Here is a 17,058-nt window from a genome sequence, read left to right on the forward strand (position 1 = left end):
GGGGGGAAGCCGGCGTCCCCGCCGCGGTCCGGGGCGGCGGCGGCTGGCGCCTCACAGGGCGCTGTGAGGCGGCGGGGGCCTCGGGCGCCTTCGGCTGCTTGGCTGTGTGGAATACGGTAAGGTTTCCCTGAGGATTTACGCGCTGGGAAGCTTTGTGCGGGTGATCGCCGGTGTCCCACGCCTTCGTGCATCAGGGTGTGTGACTCGCCCAGGTTCTCGGAGGATTTTCGTTTTGAATCCTCTAACACACGTCGTTTAAAATAAGACCAAGTTGTAATTCACACACGCGTACTGTGAGAACAGATTTGCTTCGGCTTCTTCGTATTCTTCGGGATGTCCTTGTAAAGCGTGTTCCCTGAATGCATTGTTTTCGACTGCTGGCAACTGGAGACACTTTTGTAGATGTTTGGGTCATGCGCTTCTTGGTCGCCGTAATACGGTGCATGTATATTTGTTGAGACCTTTCATCATTTTTAGGCAACGTATATGCATTTCTATGAAATTGGAGATGTGGAACCCGACGGTGTTACCACCCGTCCTTCTTGAATTGGCAGAAAATAGTCAAACTCGTTCTCTGAAAAGCTGTGGTTTCTTCCTTACCCACTTGCATTGCAACTAGTTCTTCAGGCTAATCAAAATAAACACATGGACTACATCTGTGTGTGGTTCAGGGTCCTGTGCGTATTGACCAGGAGGTTAAGTGTTTCTTCAGCTTTTGAATGCTCTATGGACTTGTAAACAACTTATAATCTAAACTAACTAATTCGTTATCTAAACTAACACTGTAAAGTGTGTTTTCATGTAGGCTCTTGAGATCTTCAGTCTTCTCCAGTGTTGTATGTTGACAAACCACCTCATTCTTGTGTGGAAAGTGACCAGCAGCCAGTCCACATTGACTGTAGATTTTCTTTTTTACTATTTTTTTTTCAGTCTTTCAAATTATGGACAGTGTCGGCAAATACATAAAAAGCATGTCTTGCCTCAAAAGTTCACCCCTGCTGTATTTACTGAGAAGTTCTTTGCAGGCTCTCCTTTCATGGATTACCTCCTGGCCTCTTAAGGATTTCTTCCTCTATCTTGCTGTAAGTGGTCTGATAAGGCATTCTTGTACCTTTCTGACTTTGTTATCTTTGAATTAGAGATCATTTGAGATACCCAGTCAATTTTCGAAATGTTCCTTAGTTACTGGGAAAACATTTTGAGAATTTGAGGTTTTCTCTTCAACCTGTTTGCACAATGTATGTATATCTAAGCCTTCTTGCAGTTGTATGTATGATAGTCTGATTGATGGTACCACTGCACAGATGGAGAGATCACTTTTGAAGATTTAGTCCTTGAGTGGGAGTAGGATTCATAAATGTGCACCCCTTTTTTTGTGAAGATAGATAAACCGGCAGCATTTGGTAGGAGTTCAGAATACAGAAATAGTTCTTTGTTTCTACATTTATTCACCCCCTTGGAATTTAAGTTTCTGTGCACTGTATCCATTATTTTAGTATGTGAATGCAGTCTGTATAGTGAATATGATTTAGAATGCAAAAGTTCCATGTGTATTTTGAAAACTGCTTTCCATCTAGCTTTTATTAGTGTCTGTGCTTTGTCTGGAATTGCAGCTGCTGTGGCATTGAGGTAGTAGCAACAAGTAGCTAAACAGTTTCTAGGGGTTTTGTTTGTTTGTATGGGGAAGGGCTGGGAAAAAAGTTGTAGCTTTTTTCAATATGTTGCCAGAACCATAACTAAACAAACACCCATTACTAGCATGCAGAAAGTTATTAGTGCTGGCAGTATTTAAAGGGCTGTATGGGAACATGTCAGACCTTGCCATTTTAGCACATGGGTTTTTGACACAGTGGTCAACAAAAGGTGGGAGAGGAAGATAGGAAGGGACGTAGGGTGTCCAGGCCACTCCCAGCTTGCTAGGCACAGTAGTAAGTGGGACTTATGATTATTTGTTTTTCATGGAAATACTGGAATTTTACACCAATTGTTCTAACATTGAGGACCGAGGCAAGTAAAGGAAGCTAATAGATTGTTCTTGGTAGGTAAGACTGGTTAAAAGCAAGGTATTGAGGGACCTAGCTGATCCTGAGGGTTCAGAATAAATAAATCAGCTGAAACATTCAACAGGGTACATTGTTGGTGATAATGATAGCATTTAGGATGACACTGTGGAAGTTCTGTAGATGATAACGATCCAGCTCTCGTGATGGAGGTGGAGGTTATCTGGTCAAAAGTAAAGAAACAGAAAAAAAGAAACTTTTGTGGGTTTGGGGGTTTTGGTTTGTGTTGGTTTGGGTTTTTTTCCCCTTAATTGCCCTTTCTGTAGTGACATAATGCTGAAATTTGCTCAGATATAATCTAAAAAGTTACCCATGAATGTGGTATAGAATTTGGCCTGCTTGCTCTGTGGAAAACCAGATTATGTGTCCTTGAAGTTGACTAGAAATACTGTATGCAAGATTTTTCACTGTGGTGGGAGTGGTCTGAATTTATATGTGCAAGAGAGGATGTAAATACAGCTGTCACTTTTTTTGTGATCTAACTTCTGCTGACTTGTACTCCCTTGTTATTGACTCTTGAAGTCATTTGTCTTAAATTGTAGAATGACAGTTGACTTTCAAATTGATGAGACTCTGGGTCTGATGACATGAGATGGCTTCACGATGTAACTTAAGCAGTGGTTGGACAATGAGAAGCATTGATTCTCTGGCATTGCCCTCGAATCTCGGTGTGCTGTGAAACTAACGAGTCAGCAAACTGATCAGGGTTAAGTCTAATGTCCTCCTCTCCCTCTGCGAATATGTCAGACTTCAAAGAACTTGAGTTGGGGCCACGCTGTAATGCAGTTGTGTTGGCATGGCTGAAGGAAGAGAGTGAATGCTTTCCCGTGGCTGAATGGGGAATGAGGGGGGAAGGCTGGGGACAGATGTCTTCAGACAGCACTGTGGCTGGATGCTGTGACTGTGAAAATGTGTCTGAAGGCTGATGATGACCATCAAAGTGGCTGCCAGGTTCTCCATGTTACTTGTCCTCCATCACTTACTACCATCCTGTGGATGGAAGTTGCCATCACCAAAGCAAAGTCCAGAAGACCCAACCTTTTAGGTCTTTCAACATGTCTCAGTCTAAAAACTAGTTTATCTAGCCTTGGGGGTGGGTGAAAGTGATTCTTGGTAGCTTTATGTTGAAGCAGAAGAGTACTCCTGTTACCTGTTCTCCTGGATCCGCTCTGAGTGCAGCAACCCTTTGCATGAAAAGGAGTATCAGTCACTTTGGCAGAAGGTGTGAAAAATCAGCCCTTTCTGCGCTGATTCTCTCTTGCCTCGATTTATGTAGCTTAGCTGAACAGAGAAAGCCCTTTCATTTAAATATTTGTTTGGACATGGGAGATATTTTCTGTGCTTATTTTAATATTGGGTTGTAACAAGTTAGAAGCGTGATGATCATCTTATGTGTTAGGGCAGTGTCTGATCAGTGAGTCCCTAGAAGTCATCTCTGCTAACAAAATTGTCATGGTTTAACCCGTACCAGCAACTAAGCACCATGCAGCTGCTCATTCACTTCCCCCCCACCTGGTGAGATGGGGGAGAGAATCGGGAAGAAAAAAGTAAAACTTGTGGGTTGAGATAAGAACAGTTGAATAGAACAGAAAGGAAGAAAATAATAATTATAATAACTAATACAATGACAATAATAATAAAAGAATTTGAGTATACAAAACAAGTGATGCACAATGCAATTGCTCACCACTCGCCGACCGATGCCCAGTTAGTTCCCAAGCAGTGATCCCCCCCAGACCAACTCCCCCCAGTTTATATACTGGGCATGGCGTCACATGGTATGGAATACCCCTTTGGCCGTTTTGGGTCAGCTGCCCTGGCTGTGTCCCCTCCCAACTTCTTGTGCCCCTCTAGCCTTCTTGCTGGCTGGGCATGAGAAGCTGAAAAATCCTCACCTTAGTATAAACACAACTTAGCAACAACTGAACACATCAGTGTGTCATCAACATTATTCTCATACTGAACCTAAAATGTAACACTATGCCAGCTTCTAGAAAGAAAATTAACTCTATCCCAGCCAAAACCAGGACAAAAATGTATCTGATTAATAGCTTATTTAAGAGACACAGCTTTTCTACTAAGCCATGCAGATCCATTTTTATACTGAGTTAAGACCTAGACTCTTTTAAATGGTTGTGTCTATGTCAGTACCAGTCACATCAATGCGACTCTCCTTTGTAAGCGTACCTTAATTGAAGGGTTGTTTGGGTTTTGTTTTCCTTTTTAACAAAGGAAAAATGGGGAAGACTTGTAAACTGGATTTTAAATTGGATTTTCATAGCTGTTCTGCAAACCCACATTATCTTGCATCACTGCATTAATCTTCCAGGACAAGACCAGAAAATGCACTTTTCTGCTTTAAAAGTATTTGATGGTTGATGACCTTTCTCCGTAATGCAATTGTTTCATGCCTTGCACATAATGCCATGCCTGTATTTTGCTTCTGTGTGACCCTGACTCAAGAGTTTCATCTTCCTTTTGTTCACCAGCAGTGGAAAAAGTCTTCTCTTTCCTCTTATTATTTTTCTCAAAGGTGCGGATGTTTTTAATCCTCTCTCAGTACCTATTCTGCTTCCTGCTTGTCAGCTCCCTTCCCCGGGCAGCCTGGTAGTTTGGCCTGTATGAAATACTTCCTTCTCCAGAGGGATCCAGCGTGTTAGACGGCAACCTGCATCAGCTGAAGCAGAGGCATCTGGAGAGAATGTGAACCCAGATCTCTCTCATCATTTGGGCACTGTGCCCTGAGTGACCATATTACTTTCATGGATGTAAAGATCTTGAACAGGTCATAAAGTTTATAAATAACTAAAAGGCTCATGGTTTTGGGTTCTTAAGTACATCTTGCATTCTGATGCAACAAATAGGTTAAAAAATGTCCCTAACTGCTTTCTGCTACAGTGTGGGAGTGCTTGCCAAACTCTTTTATTTGGAAACAATATTGCAAGGAATTAGTGCGACTAATAGTCGATGACAGAGCAATGTATTCACTTGCAGCTTATAGGAGGAGAGATTGAGGGTGTGGTACCTTTATCTTGTGACTGCTGTGCTTCTTTTGTGTGTGTGTGTGCTTTTGTGCGTAGAGATGAAATTCTATGTAATTTTGTTTAAAATATTGTTGTAAGATCTCTTCGAATCCCAAGGCAAATAGATTGTTCTTAGTTTGCAAGAACTGGTTTTAGGAGTGAATTATTTTGCAGATAGGGTATTTTTGCTTACAGCTGGGACAGTGCATGTGTGAGAGATGCAGTGCGAGTTTGTAAGTCCATGAGATGTTGCCAAAGATAATTCAAATGCTTAAGCAGAAGAGAGCAGATGGAAATTTGCTGACTTCTGGTGATAAAAGAAATTGATGAAGTACTGTCTTTCTCCCCAGATATTTTTGCAGAAAGGGTTATCATGTAATTTCCACATTGGAGAGGCAGAAGGGAGAGATTCTGAGCTCAGCTGGCTTATGCAAGCCTTCAATGTCAAATCTAATATGATTTTTAATACTGTGACAGTGTTCTAACAACACTTTTCTGCAGCCTTGCTGGACAACACAATTAGTAGCTCAAATTTGGAGGTAAGATTCTATCTTGCTTTCAACCTCTCAATTCAGAGGGTTGAGGAAGCTGTTTTTTGAAAACCTGTTTATATGTAAGCTTTAGAAAAGGTTTTGCCTGGTATATCATCTGCCTGACGAAAGGATGGTACATGCTTTAACAAACTTGACACTTTCTGTCCTTGTTGACTCAAGCAGTTAGGATTTTGCATGTCAAACTTGGTACATTTGAGTAGAAAGCATGTGCTTTCTGATACTTGAAATACAACATTTACCAAAATGCATGCAATTAGCATAACTGACATGAGTGGTCAGCCTATCCATCAGCTTTCCATGTTCGTTTTGGCTCATGGGGTGGAAACTCATCTCTTCTACTCCGCTCTGTCATTTGGTGTTACACCAAATCTGCTCTGATGCTGCTGAGCTTCTCATTAGGATCTGCTCTGTGTGTGCTTGCTTCTTCACACCAGTAGATTTCCACTTCAAGAGGACATGCAGATGTCTAGGGTTGAACTGCTGTTTGATTTTCCAGATTGACTCACCAGTCTTTCTGTTGAATTCCCAGATGCTTTCATGGGTGCTTAATTGGAAGGTGTCTCATTTCCTGCGTAATGCTTCTGTTGATCTCCGGTTCTTACTGGCAATGCACTGTTTGCACAGATACAGTGCCTGAGATGTTGCTTGGTGTAGCTCTTGTTTCTGTACTGTAAAGCTTCTTGGTCAAAGACTTTCTTTGATGATACTTCATCTTTTACACTTTGAGTAGAGTGACCCTTCAAGGCCTCTGAGCTGTCATTTGCCATTTTTGCCTTCTGACATAATGTTATTGCTTGACACGTGGAATTCAAGGATGGCCTGGTATTTCTCCTGAGATCTCTGTTTGTATGAAACCCTGTTGGCAATGTCACACAGGATCACAATATAGTAAGCCGTAAATGTCTAGGCCTCTTAGTAATTTTCTCCATTATACTGGAGTTTGTATCGCTTACTAGGTTTTTGGTATTACTCTCTGGTTCCACACTGAAGGGTATAGAAAAAGTAGCACTTCTTCACATCAGTTTCCATATTTCCATCACTCCACTGTCCAGTTATGCATCCTTGTAAGAATATATCATATTTCACAGAGGTTTGGGCTCTTGACAGTTTCCCTTAGTGTTCTGTAGAATTAAAAAAGCTTCCACAAGGTACGCTGGTATATACTCTCAAATGCTTTTGAAAGTTAATTAAAACATATGTATTCTCATATGATTGTTCTTCTTGTAATATTTGGTATAGGCAGAATCCATTCAGCTTTCTCTGTTCTTCCCTAAGATTTGCGTCCTCTACTTTTTTTTTATCCTTCATAGTATCATAGTGTATGGCTTTTTCCTGTAATAGAGATTGTTGTTGCCACTGACTTTGCTAAAGTATGACGATATAAGGTGTATAAAAGGCTATAAGCATTTGACTGAAATCTTGCTTTTCTCTAGCTCTTTGATCACTAATCCTGCTTCTGATGTCTGATCAATGTTGATATTCAGTAATCTACATTTGCATTTTGCCTTTAAATGGTGCTGAGGTGGGCTTAGTTAGGTTCTGGAGGACTTCTGCAAAATCTTTCCATTTGTTTTCTTTTCAAAAGAAAGGCTGTATTTTCGCCTGATTTCTGATTTTTTTTTTTTCTTTTTTCTGAAGTTTCCAGATAGGGGTGTGTGAATAACTATTACAGCAGCAGTCTTAGTTTCAGTTAGTAAGTTCTTAATGTGGTTTTGGTTCTTTCCTCACAGTCTTGTCTTGTGCTTCCCCTCTGTGTTTTCCAATATTTTATTAGCCAGAGTTCTTGCGATTTTCTGTTCAGCATCATTCCTTTCCCTGGTAAAGTGCTTTGATAATTTATTAAAATCTGATCTATCTGCAGGTATTCAGTCAGAACAGTTAGAATTTGGATAATTTTTTTCTAAAACTGTCGCTTCTCTTCAGATTTAGCTTGTATTTAACCATTCTGTGTTTCAACATGTTCCTTAGTTCAAGCTGAATTTACTGTGCATACTTCAGTTCTCAATTCGTATCATTGATTTTGTTGGCTAGGTTCAGTTTACAATTGTTTTTCTTAGTTTAGTGGTGGCGGTTTTGGTTTTGTTTTGTTTTTTTCAATTGCTCATCCTTACTTGATTTGTTCTTTAATCTTATATAGTTTATCTGAATCTTATGTTGGTGCAGGTGTAGCTGATTTAAATTTTGTTCTTGGATGAAATCTGTTTAATTTGCTTATGCTACTCTGAGAGAATGGGATACTTGAAAAGAATTAGTTCTGAGTGAAATTCAGTGACTTCCCTGTTGTTTTGGTCAATTGTACTTGATCATGCTTTTCCTAAGCGGTTTGGGTTTGTTTTTTTTTTTGTTACAAACTTAGAAGTAAATATTTATATCATACCTTGAAGGCATTTGTTAACTCCACCTGTATTCTTTTCACTGTTTCTCCATCATTTCATATAGTCTGGTGTGATAGGTGGTATAAAATTTATTTTCTTCAGGTGTGTGAGATTATTTGTTTGGGGTTTTGTCCAAATATCAATTTCCTCTGTGTTGTAAGCCTTCATGTACCTGTAACTGTCTAGCATGTCCTGTCAGTGCTCATCTCTCTACTCAGCCTTTTCCTACCTCTGCTAGGTTTTTGTTTCAGGTCAAGTCTAATGGGTTTGTTTCTGGGAACTTATTGTTTGGAGGTATTACTGTGTGAGTTTCTGCACCTGCAAACTGGGCCTCAGTGGAAATAAAAGCAGTTCTTTTGCTCTGTGTGTGTGTATCCATACGTAGTGATAGATACACATTGTAACGCATGTTCTGGTTTCCTCTGTTGAAGAGAAAAATGGCAAAGTTTTACAACCCTAAAATATTTTAAATGTTGCTTAGTAGATGATACTGACAAATGCAGTTACATCTTACAGTGATTAGGGCCCTTCAGCTTAGCAAAGTTACAAAAAGTTCTAAAAGCTGAAAGTCTAAACCTAGTCAGATTTAGGTTCAATTTAAGATGCAGGTTTTTACAGGGACGGTCATGAGTTGTTTGGACACTTTGACAAGTACTATGGTAGGCGTTCAATTGCTGATTGATTTGAAATTAAGATATTTGGAAGATAATCTAATTTAATCACAACTGTTAAACTTGAAGGGCAAATGAAATCTTTGTCCTTTGTAACTGCTTTATCCTGCAGTAGTCAAGGCAGATCATTACATTGGCCCTTCCTGAGCTTTTTTTTAAAGACTAGTGGTTAGGTTTTCAATCTTCTCTCATTTGTATTCATCAGCCTGAACACAGAAAAAGCAAATACTGTTTTTGCTGCTAGTCAGTAGTGTGACAGTACTTCCTCAAAGTCAGTTTCACTGAACATGTTTGGAAACTTGTGTACGAAGGAAATGGTGGCTGGGCAAATCGGTGCTCTATAAAACCGCATTGGTAGAAAGAGAGAGCAACAAAGGCAGGCACTGGGGGAGACTTAATAAATCTTAGGCCTTAAATTTCAGAGGAAGAATTTGTTTTTCTTGATACCACATTATAGGTCCATATAAGCCAATGCTATATAACCCACATGGGAAGACAGTTATCATCTAAGTATTTAGAGGTTATTCTGCTTCCATTTAGATGAATGAACACCTATAAAACAAAACTGTATAACCCTTCATAAAGTTCCAAGGGTGGTGCTCACAATGAAGAGGTTATATTCATACTTTTGTGGATACCGTTACCAGGATTGGAAATTTAACATTGTAGTCATTTTTTGAGTGGTGTATAATATCCACTATTCATTTAGGGTGTCCCATGAAATGGAATCAAGTAGAATAGACCCTTCCCTTTAAAAGGATTTGTCTATAGTATTACCCATGGAGTTCACATTGTTGCTCTAGGTTGAGTTTTGACAGACAAGTAGTTGGATGACCTCATCCTGTAATAACAAATGAGAGCGCTAATCACATGGTCTGCCTTGAGAAAGAAGGGAAGAGTAATGATTCATTACAGTTACTAGGAAAAACAATAGCTTGTGCTGTATATTTTAGCTATGTGTTGTTACGAGTTATTGTTTTTATAGTCCAGGAAGTAACACTTAAACTTTAGGAAGAGTTTATTCATTGCCCATGAAATCAATATAAAACTGAATGATCAGGGTGCAAATGTAACTTAAGCCAAGCCTATTGATTGAGGCTTTCTCAGAAATCAGCTGACATCTACAATCCAAATAGGTCCCTTGGAGGTTTCAGGTTTATGACCAGAGCTCATTATGTGTCCATCTTGCTTTTAGTGGAAAGAGAAGGGGTCATCAGCACACTTTGAATATTGGGAACAGTTTAAGCAGTATGTGTTTCATTCAGTGTTGGAATGTCATGAGGCCTGTTTTGAAAAATTCTTACTAATGACACGTGTGACATTGCAAGTTTTCCTAGTTGCGGTGTTGAGCTCATACACAAATAGGCTGCTGACATCCATGGGACTATTTGAGTGGTAGCTCATGAGCATGACTCCAAGAGTCACAGTCTGACATGCATTAAATCTTAGCTCTTTCAGAGGGCATACTTCTGTATTTTCTTTATGTGCTAAAAAGTTGTATGCTGTTTGTTTAGGCATTTTTAAGATAAAAATCTCTTAACAGAAGGTGTCTTGACAGACTGTCAGGCTGTAGATAATATTAGTGTAGAGCTTGGAGAAGGATGTGGCAGGGCAGGGCTTGGCTCTCAGGACCCAAGTGAATAACACATGCTTGCTGTCTGGCAAACTGGAGGAGGGGAGGGTGTCCCTGGGTGGTGGTATGAGCCACAACAGTGGCACCAACTGCGGAGTGATCTCCTTCCAGCTCTAGGCAAGGTTTGATGCAAGTTGCCTGTGACACTGAAGAATGGATTTATCGCAGGGCACTGGTGTGTGCTGAAAGCACCTTGAGTCTGAGGACTGCATGGTTAAAGCTGGATGGGAAGTGTCACTGTCTGATATTGTCCTGAGCTTTCTGATAGTGTTTGCCGTGCAACAAAGCCGTGGCTGCTGGTAATTTTTAAGGTCGGAAGTGTCATTATTTATTATCGTACATAAACAGTAAATAAATTGTCTTCTGTGTTTTAATAAGGTGCGCTAGAGGTAATATATAATCCAGGTCTTCACTCTTGAATATGTAATCCAGTGTAGTTTTTAGAACCTTCTGTATTTTAGCAGATAAAACACCACAGGCTCACAAACATAATCATAAGATTGCTGTCGGGGGACTGTAGAAAGGTGATAAAGACTACTTGATCTTTGTGTGTGCTTTATTTAAATCAAAGTGTGACTTTTTGTGAAAGAGGGTTATTGTTTCTCAGTAAGAAAATCATTTTGTAATAGAAAAGATTGTTCATGCATAAGGTGCATAAACTTGCTTTCCCTTTAAAAACACCAGTAACTGGTGTTTTGCAAAGAAACTTGTAAATTCTTATGAAAGATAAAAGAATAATCAGTAGTTATGTTTCAAAAGAAAGAGAAGAAAGAGGGAGAAATATTCCTGCAGCAAAGATCTGTGCCAGGAATATACAAACAGCTGAAAACAGTGTGACTTATTACAGGTATTTGAGTCCGTATACTCTAAAGTGTGTGTGTTTTCAGTGGTAGTAACTTACAATATACCAAGTTGATTCTGCTGCAGGTCATCCCTTGATTTCATTACCATTTGTGGGCCATTTGTAATCAGTCTGGACTGTAAGCCATCTGGCATGCTGGTGTCCAAAGAGCAGAGTGCAGTGATGCTTGGAAGAGTCTTAACTGGCTGGATCAATTGGCTTAGTTTTCCAAGATGACCTACCTTTCTGGAAAATATCCTTTGGTCAGATAGAAATCATTTGGCTTAAAGGAGGTCTGTGTTATGCAGGAGGTCAGGGTTCATGTGGTCATAATCAATCCCTTCTAGCAAAAAACAGTTTGAAAATGGGTTGCTAGTGTAAGGATACAAGTACAGTACATCATAATCTAATGCATGGATACACACTACTAATCCGTATACTTTCTGCAATGGTTATAGGCTTCTCCTCCAGCTTACGACTAAGTGTGAGGCACAGTGGTCAGATAAGTAAAATGTAGTATGATTTCTTCCTTCAGCATAAATGGCATCAGGTAACTGAACCCCTTTCCAGTAATACCCTCTAGTGCATTGTATGTCCTTCCACTAACATGATTCAAGAGCAATTGCTTAGGCCCCCTACCCAGTTGTGGCTTTGTAATCCCTGGTTTCAGATACTACATTTCACTGCTTTTCCTCTGCTAATACCTATATTTTACAGAAAAGAAAGAAAATATTGAACAATTTTCTGGACCTTTGCTTTAGAATTCAAGTTTGCAAAAGAGGAAGCTGACTTTTTCAATAAAGTTATATCCAAAAAAATGAAGGCATTATCCCTTCCTTTTTCCCTCCTGCCTGCATATATAAGTGTGGTTGCTCTAGACTTTTGGCATGTGTGTCTGATGGGACTGTTCCTCGATATAAAATTACTTGTGCTTGAGTGCTTTCAGGATTGGGGCTGTCTTCAGTTAGCCAGGCACTAATCCCACAAACTTTAACGCATGCTTTAAACCTTTGCTCATGAAAACTGCTCACTTGAACAAGGGCTTGCAGATTTAGTATTCTTACATTGGCAATTCCTTCCCTTATTTCACTATGTAGTCAGAAACCTGATGAAATAGTGGGAAAAAAATTTGAAATTGGTATAGTCACATGATTTGATGCCTGGATAGTTCACTGGCTCTTGCCCAAGGACCTGTTTAAGGAATATGATTCTTTGTTGCCTGTTCTGTTTCTATAGAAACTTTCAGTTACTTATTTCTTAATCATGTCTCAAAAGGTACTATATGAAGAATTAATGAACAGTATTGAAATAAATTGGGGTTTGGGGGGGGGGGCTTAAATTTTATTATGATCACTTCATTTATAAATTTCTCAGAGAGATTATCAGTTTGAACTGCTGTGGTTTCATTCTGGTTGCATCACATGTCTGCATTACCAAAAAAACCCACCAAACACCCAAACCCCAAAAAAGAATGCTGACCTACAATGCAAAATGGAACAGTTCCTAAAGGACAGCAATCGGAGGTAGTTGCATGATTGCAAGAGTAAATATTAATTGGCTTTAATGTATATAAGAACACATAAAATATTTTTTAAATATCACGTGTATCATCTATCAAAACAACTATTTCATGATATGAGTAAAATTTTACTGATAAGCCGTCTGTTGCAATTATCCTGGTAAGCTAGACTTTGAATTTCTCTGGGGTCTTCTGGAGTTCTGTAAATTTTCTTCCTTCCACCTCACTGCATGGATATTTCTACAACCTGTTTCCATTCCTGAAAAGGCATCGGGCAACTCCCACTTACTGCACCAGTGGAAAGTATTCTTCCTTTTCTTTTCCTTACCTACCTCCCATCTGTTGTTTCACTGCTGGCTAGTCTCGTTTGGTTTGGGGTTTTTTAATTGAATATTATTATATATTATTATTGTTGGCTATTATTATTTCTTGAATACACTGCTCTATGTTACATTGTTTCTGTTTGGTGGGACACGGGGATGTTCCTCTCCTATCTCCCATATATCAGCGAGAAAGAGGTAGGATGGGAAGCTCCTCTTAGCTTTAAGTTGCTGCACAAATCAGTGGGTTTGTCATCTCTCCCTGACCTTACCTGTGCATCCCAGTTTTTACATCTGCAGCGCCCTCCTTAGAACTAGTGGCAGAATTTGTTGGCAGGACCACCCACACACCAACAGATTTGGAAATACAGCAGGAGGAAAGAAATAAGCATATTTTTAAAGATTACAGGGATTTAATAGTGTATCTGTACCTCAGAGAAGATTACATTTGGCCAGCGTACAACTTTATTTAGATATTACATCATGCCTACCTATTGCATATTTAGTTCTGTCAGTAGACATGTGACGCTGCAAAGCATGAAGAATCTTTGGCATAAGTGCTTTGGTTGCAGCAAACCAAATGATTAATATAGTGTGGTGTCTGGCTTGGTCTGCACTCCAGTTGAGCAATACTTGAGCTCGCTAGCAGCTTTAAGTATTTGAGGATCTTTGCCCATGGTTGAAGCACACGTGTGCTTTCTGGACCAGGGCCATACTGGTTTTGTGAAGCTAGAATGGAGAGTATATTTAACAGAAGAAAAAGTTTAAAGGAACATTATAACCTAATTCAGCTTCCTGAGTTTGAATGCAGCCAAGGCATATCAAAGATGGCTGGTGGAGGATTGATCAGAGATAGCTTGTCAGTGTACACCAGTAATCAAAATGCATGAAAGATAAGGGTTTAAGATGGCAGTAGGAAAAACTAAAGCTGGTTAGACTGATGAACATTGGGATATTTTACATTAATATTTTGTGTTCATATCCTATAATCAGCACATAGCTCTCTAACACTGCTTACTAATGACCTGATGTTGTGTTCAGACTTGTTTCTCATGTATTTCAGAATTCTTGGATTAAAAAGTGGTGGATATTAATGCATCGGGCCAGAAAACATTACATTTGATCTGGCCTGTGAAGATCTGTATAAAACAAAATACAAATAAAAACCATAGAATGGGGAAATACAAAATCACTGATAAGTGGGGTATTTCCAAATATCAGTTTCAGTTTGGATTTAAGGGATCTACTAAGATGGAAAATGGGTAGTGGTTTTATATCTTTGTGATGCATAAAGCAAATCTGAAAGAACAGCAGCAAGGGAAGCACTCTTTTGTACCAGTCACAACAGTGCAGAAGGAGGAACTAATAAAACTATGACAGTAAAATGTGAAAACAGCCACTTGAAAGGAGAAGAGGAGTTTAACAGGAGTGTTTTAAAATGGTTTTTTTGACGCATGCGGGGTTTTTCAGCTGTTCAAAAAACCCCCTGATTTCTACCCCAATAAATATTTGCAGAAAAAAAAAATCTTTGAAAGTTCATCCATCTGTTTTCAATATGTGAATTTGCTGAGAACTTCAACATGAGAATTTAAATCTGACGTCTCTGCAGGGATGTGAAAATTCTTTGTGGAGGTGAAAAGGGGGAAAACTCTTACATCATTTAAAAATAAATAGGGCTTCTTGTGGGAAAGGTTTTGGGAGGCTAGAGTTTTGGTTTGTGTGTAATTTCTTGTTAAAATAGGATCTAGAATTTATGGAAATATAGTTAGGAATTATTGGTAGCATTTGGTATGCAACTGTTGATGGCCCACCCAGTAGCAAAGAATTTTCAAAGCTACTTCAGGAAAACAGTATTGCTTTGTCTTTCATCAGTATCCTTTCAGCTGAAAAACAGCTTGACTGTTAGGCATTTTGATCCTTTCTACCCTAAAGAATCAGACCATTAAGTAGCATAATTATTTTTGCTGGAAGTCTTAGTTTTTCCTAGCTGACATTTGAGTTTTGAACCCTTCTGGGGTGTATTGTCTGGGGTTTTTTGTTGGTGTTGTGGTGGTGGGTTTTTTGTCGTGTTTGTTTTGTTTTGTTTTCCCCAGGGCTCCAACAGTATATGAAACACAGGAAAGACCTAAATAACTTTTAAACATGGTTTATAAAACAGCTACCTTCTGCTTTGCTTCAATTCATCTGCCTTTATGCTAGCATTGATGTATGTTTAAAAGCTGAAGTCTTGTTGAAACTGAAGGTTTTTCCCAGTTGAGTCACTTTCCCTCTTTACAACATGAGGCAACAAGTGTGGGGATGAATATATAGATCTGCATTTTGCTGTGGAGGGTGAAATGGAAAGGGGGTGGGGGGCTGCAGACACCCCTCTGGTGACATCTTGGATGATCCATCACTGTGTATTCATCAGAATTTCCTGTTCCATAGGTCTCCTTGTGGGTACTCTTGATGTTGTATTGGACTCCAGTGCCAGAGTGGCACCATATCGAATCCTCTACCAAGCACCAGACTCCTTGGTCTATTGGACTATTGCCTGTGGTAAGGATAAACGTACTGACGTGGATTTTTATTCTTCCTGGATACTGTGCCACATAACTAATAGAGCATCCTGCCTGCTGAGCACAGTCATTTCAGGACAAATAAATGGGTCAGGATGAAAACCTGCTCTAGTGGTTAAATTAAGAAGCTCTAGAGCTTCTAATATTCAGACCTTGAATGCCAGCATATGTGTGTGTGTGTTATGCACAATGACTGACTAAAACCAGAAACAGCCATGGAGCAGGGACAGAAGTGTCTGTTATTTCCCACCCTTCATTTCCCAAAGATGTTCCCAGACAAGCAGCCCAGTATCCATTCCTCCTCCTTGCATGTTCTTCTCCACACCCACGGCTCACTCCTACAGCACTTCTAAACTGCAGCATTACTGGGTGATGGGGTATCTCTAAAGAGTATTGTAGGAGGACTACCTGGGTTATAGCCCCCAAATTACCCAGACAGGGCACCTGGCTTCTCTTGAAATGGAAACTGTGAAGATAGTGCAACCCCAGCTCTCACCTGAGTACTGAATATTGATACGGCATTTTCCTGGATAGTGACCTCAGTCTCCTCTGGGATAAATACCATCTAGATCCCAGGGATGGCCACCTCCTGGATGTTTATTTCAGACAGTGTGTTGTCCTTCTAAATATGATGTACTTAAAAATTCAGCAAGATGGTAGCTAGGTTAGAGCTAAATACGGAAGTGTATGTTCTTGCATAGATGCAACTACTCTTAAGCGTTTTGGTCTTTAAGGCTCAAACTTTGACAGATCTAACTGTAAGACTGTTTCTCCTGTCATTATAGTAGTGAAATCAATGAAGTTCATATTTTAGTACATTAAATAGGATTTTTGCATGCATCGGATCCTATAAATACTAAATGCTTATTTCTGTGGTCAGGTACCTATTGCAAGTAGCATAAAGCAGTATGTAGTTAGTCTCTGGTTCTGTTTGCAGGCTCTGAAAATAGTGTCTGAAGCTGAATGCAGAAGGTCGAGGTTATATAGCTTTGATTGGCCAAGCTTGTAAGGTCAGATCCTCAGTTTGATAATATTGCTTTTCAGTCTTAGCAAATGGAAGCTTCTGAATGCAACTCCTCTAGCTCTAGAGTTTCAAACACTGTTTTAGGGAGCAGCCAGAACTCTGTTCATTGCAGAGAAAATTGAGAAAGAGGGCAAATGAGAAGTGCATACATGCCTGTCATCTCTTTAACAGATTGGTAACTTCAAGCACCCCCTGTGCTGCCTGACATGCAAAAATATCAGTTAATGAAGCTGTAGACTACTTCTGACCTAACAGTGCCCTCTCATCTGTGCCCATTGTCCCAGTGAAATTTGACATTTAGATTATTTGGATGACTTTTCCTCCAGACAAATCCCCTCTTTTGGGAAGGGAGGAGGAGGAAGAATGGATGAAGGTTTGCCATATCTAATAATTTTAGCAGTTCAAAGCAGGCTCTATTCTTATGAGCATATGATTTGTGTGTCTGACAAAGGTGATATCAAAGCTGTGTCATGTTCTAAA

At 39.6% G+C, this 17,058-nt stretch overlaps 1 protein-coding gene across 4 annotated transcripts in view; it reads left to right on the forward strand.

Moving 5' to 3' along the window:
* TBC1D9 (TBC1 domain family, member 9 (with GRAM domain)) overlaps positions 1-17,058 on the forward strand; it is a 53,369-nt gene that overhangs the window by 463 nt on the left and 35,848 nt on the right. For all 4 annotated transcript variants that reach the window (XM_010583607.1, XM_010583606.1, XM_010583605.1 and 1 more), the window contains exon 2: positions 15,424-15,534. In XM_010583607.1, the coding sequence (XP_010581909.1) occupies positions 15,424-15,534 (111 nt within the window). The remainder of the gene's footprint in view (positions 1-15,423; positions 15,535-17,058) is intronic.

Source organism: Haliaeetus leucocephalus, unplaced genomic scaffold, assembly GCF_000737465.1.
Source record: "Haliaeetus leucocephalus isolate CR32 unplaced genomic scaffold, Haliaeetus_leucocephalus-4.0 Scaffold924, whole genome shotgun sequence".
Taxonomy (NCBI): domain Eukaryota; kingdom Metazoa; phylum Chordata; class Aves; order Accipitriformes; family Accipitridae; genus Haliaeetus; species Haliaeetus leucocephalus.